This window comes from Ruditapes philippinarum, unplaced genomic scaffold, assembly GCF_026571515.1.
Source record: "Ruditapes philippinarum isolate M1 unplaced genomic scaffold, ASM2657151v2 ctg10626_1_1_1_1, whole genome shotgun sequence".
NCBI classification, from domain to species: Eukaryota; Metazoa; Mollusca; class Bivalvia; order Venerida; family Veneridae; genus Ruditapes; species Ruditapes philippinarum.
The window spans coordinates 21,289-24,641 of NW_026862050.1; the positions used below are offsets into that span (position 1 = coordinate 21,289).

The following is a 3,353-nucleotide window of genomic DNA, read 5'->3' on the forward strand; positions in this document are numbered from 1 at the left end:
TATTTTTAACAAAAAGTTTATCCCCAATTTAAAAAAAAGAAGTAAAAGTTAAAAAAAAAATATAATTTTTAAAGGAAAAATTTTAAGTTTTAAGGGGGGTAAAAAGGGGAAAATTGGTTTTTATGATGAACCTTTTAAAATAAAATATGGTTGATTTAAAAGGAAAATATAATGAACATATCCCCAGGGCCCTTTTTTTAAAATTTTTAGAAAAATGCAGACTGAGGCTGGGCGTCGATTATAGTAGCTATCCCCGAGAGTTTGAAAAAAATCCGTCCACTTGTAGTGAAAAGATTCATTGCACGGTCGCACAGACACACGCACAGACAAGTGACATTACCATATTTCTCATCGGAGATAATCATATTGACAGTGTTTCTTTTAAAGAGTCCCGTAAGGGCCCTTTATAAGTTTGGGTTTGGGGTCAACTGATTTCATGCGAGAGTCATTTTTCTAAGGCAAGGGAATCATAATATTATGACTCCCAGGTCATAAACATTATGACCCGGGGGGTCAATTATTTTTAATATTTAGAATATTGGACGTCGGGAGTTCATTATTTTATGGGGGTCGCAGTTTAACATTACAGCCGGCAGCCCAGTGTAAGATTCCATATTTTTAGCATGAAATTTGTAATGATGTTAATTTAATAAAGCTTTTTATTACAAACCTCTGTTTTAGACTTTACATTAAATTTAATTTAATAATAATTTAAATACATAGCTCATAAGCCATTCCAGCTAACTTAAACTTAACTTAATTTTTAACAAGTTAGTAATGTATTAGTTTTCCACATATTTCCTTGATACAATGCGATGTTATCTAGTCAAAATAAGACCAGTTAAGAAAATATGCTTTTGTTAGATTTTAATGGAAGTTATATTTATATAAGCCTTTTTAGATTCCCTTTCCAGCGAATCTAATAGATACAAGTACATCAGTAATTTTATAATCTGCCCTACCTTTAAATTGGTATCAAGCTGAACTTCCGGGAAATATTTCTGGGTAGGGAACTAAAATTATTTTCTTACATTTTTTCCAACACTTTCTATGGAGGTTAAGATGATTAATGGGTTGAATCACGCGTGTTTATGTTAAAATTACTTCTTCTCTTTAAGGTTTTGATTTAATCCAAACGGGCCAATCATCATTTTGGCTTTTTTCGTAGTTTGTAAAAATCATAAAAAATACCCTCTTTCCCTTATTGAATAAGGAATAAATTTTCTGGTTTTAACAAATTAAGAAATTAAGTAGAAAAAAGGAAGAGCGGAACAAATTTTTATGAGAGTTTTAAAAAATGTAAACAACTGGGGCTCTTGAGGGCATATAATTTAACTACTGTTGTTCAAGATTATAATTTAAGTGTGAAATTATTGAAATAATAATGGTGGTGTAAGTGAAATACATTTTTTAATTTGGATTTACGGAGGGTTATAGGTTTTAATTGTTTAACATAATATTTTTTATTACAAAAATTTTGATTAGATTTGGGAAAATTATTGATATTCATCTAAAAAATAATGGGTTGTGTTTGCAATATCTTTTTTCCACATTTTTACATAATTTTTAATGGATGTAGACGGGTTTGCTGACATTTCCCATTTTGTTTATGATTTTGTTTTTATTTGGGCGGTATAAAAATTGTTCTTCCTTTTTAAAACATGGTTTCATTATTTTTTTTGAAAAAATCCAATATAATAATATTGAATTTAATTATAATAATTTTAAAGTAAATGAAAAAATCAAGCACTGCTAATCCACGAAAAATATAAGGAAATTTCAGTTAAAACACTATGATTAATACATTCCAAACGTTTAAGTATAATTAAGTCAATGCTATATTTCTTGATATGTATTCGTCAATTTGAACATACTGAATTAATCTGTATGAATAAGAACTCCGGAGAATGATGTCCAATAGTATGTGTCACTGTGATGTAAAATCTGACCGCTTCCCGATCGAGATATCACCTTAACCCAAACTTTGTTACCTGACTGTACTGAGACTGTTGTAGTTAACTTGTAACAGCAAACACTGCTATAGTTGTCTTGATACTGTGCAATATCCATATAAACGTTATCAACCACCAATCCAGTATCAATATATTTACTTTGATCATAACATAATTGAACAGTAAACAAATAAATGCCTCCAAGTGGAACAGTAAATACTCCAGTGTCAGTGTTGTAACTGTCTCCAAGGTTAAGGAGAATGTCAGGGAATACAATGGTATAGCCAGCAGTGGGATTGTTATTTTTCACGTTTTTCGCATGAAATGCAATATTTGGTGATACAACTTTATCTGAAATAAACATATACAAGTAAAAACACATAAATCAATATAACAGTTTTCACAATAACCGAATAAAGACAGTAAACATATTTTGTCAGTTACAACAAAAACACTTTTCTTGTGTTTCTGCGTATAGTACTATCTCGTAATAACGTAGTTACCAGAAAATTATCTACTACATTGTAGTTACGAAATAATAATTTTTTTATCATAAAAAAACCGATTTAAAATAAAGTACTTCGTGATTTCAAATCCAGGCGAGGAACCAAATTTTTAACCCCCCAAAAGGATTATGCCACAAATAGATGGATAATGGCAACTTCTTAGGAGGTTTTATCTACTAGGAAAAATATCATGACTGCTTCTAGTAAAAACTCGTTGTTTTCTACTTAGCACGTCGAGTTTACTATAGAAAATTTTCTTGAAAGTGAGATATTTATTTAACTGAACGCTCCCTTATGTAATGTTATAAATAAAGTCTCAATCTGTGGGAGTTTTTTAATTCAAAAATGTTACATTTCATCTGTAAACTGCTGAATTCTGCTTAAAACCGATGGAGGGGGGTGGAGATAAATTGATTTTTTTAAACAATTTATGAGCATGCCCATTTAAATCGAACTTCCCCCTTCAAAACAATTATGCCGTTTTTTGGGGGTTTATTCGGGTTTGGTTAATTTTTATATTTTTTTGCAGCATGAATTAAAATTAAAAATATTATTTAAACCCTTTTTTAGGGTTTTTAATTTAATTTTAACCCGCAACAAAGGGAAAAAAAAAGGGGTTTTTAATTTTATATTATATTTGATGCGGATGCATTGAAATTTAAAGCGGGAAAAACGCCAACGAAAAATTTTGAGAAATTTGTAAATGATAATTATTAGCTGTCCCGTAATAAAAAATGTACTTAAAAAAAAACACAATTAAAAATATAACATTAGAAAAAATGTGATCAACTGAAGATAGAGATGCATAGAAATTTTGGGTACAAGACGTTTTTGTCTTTGGCAGTCCCATATCAGTATTTGAGTTACGCAGTACCAGTATTTGTCAATTTGTGGC

General features: G+C 29.9%; 1 protein-coding gene across 1 annotated transcript; it reads right to left on the reverse strand.

The window, feature by feature from the left end:
* Nucleotides 1–1,878: 1,878 nt before the first annotated feature.
* On the reverse strand, nt 1,879–2,303 carry LOC132717779 (complement C1q tumor necrosis factor-related protein 2-like; the record flags this gene model as incomplete). Its single annotated transcript, XM_060701340.1, has 1 exon — nt 1,879–2,303. A coding segment is annotated over one exon (425 nt), but the record flags the coding sequence as incomplete, so codon positions are not given.
* Nucleotides 2,304–3,353: the final 1,050 nt, after the last annotated feature.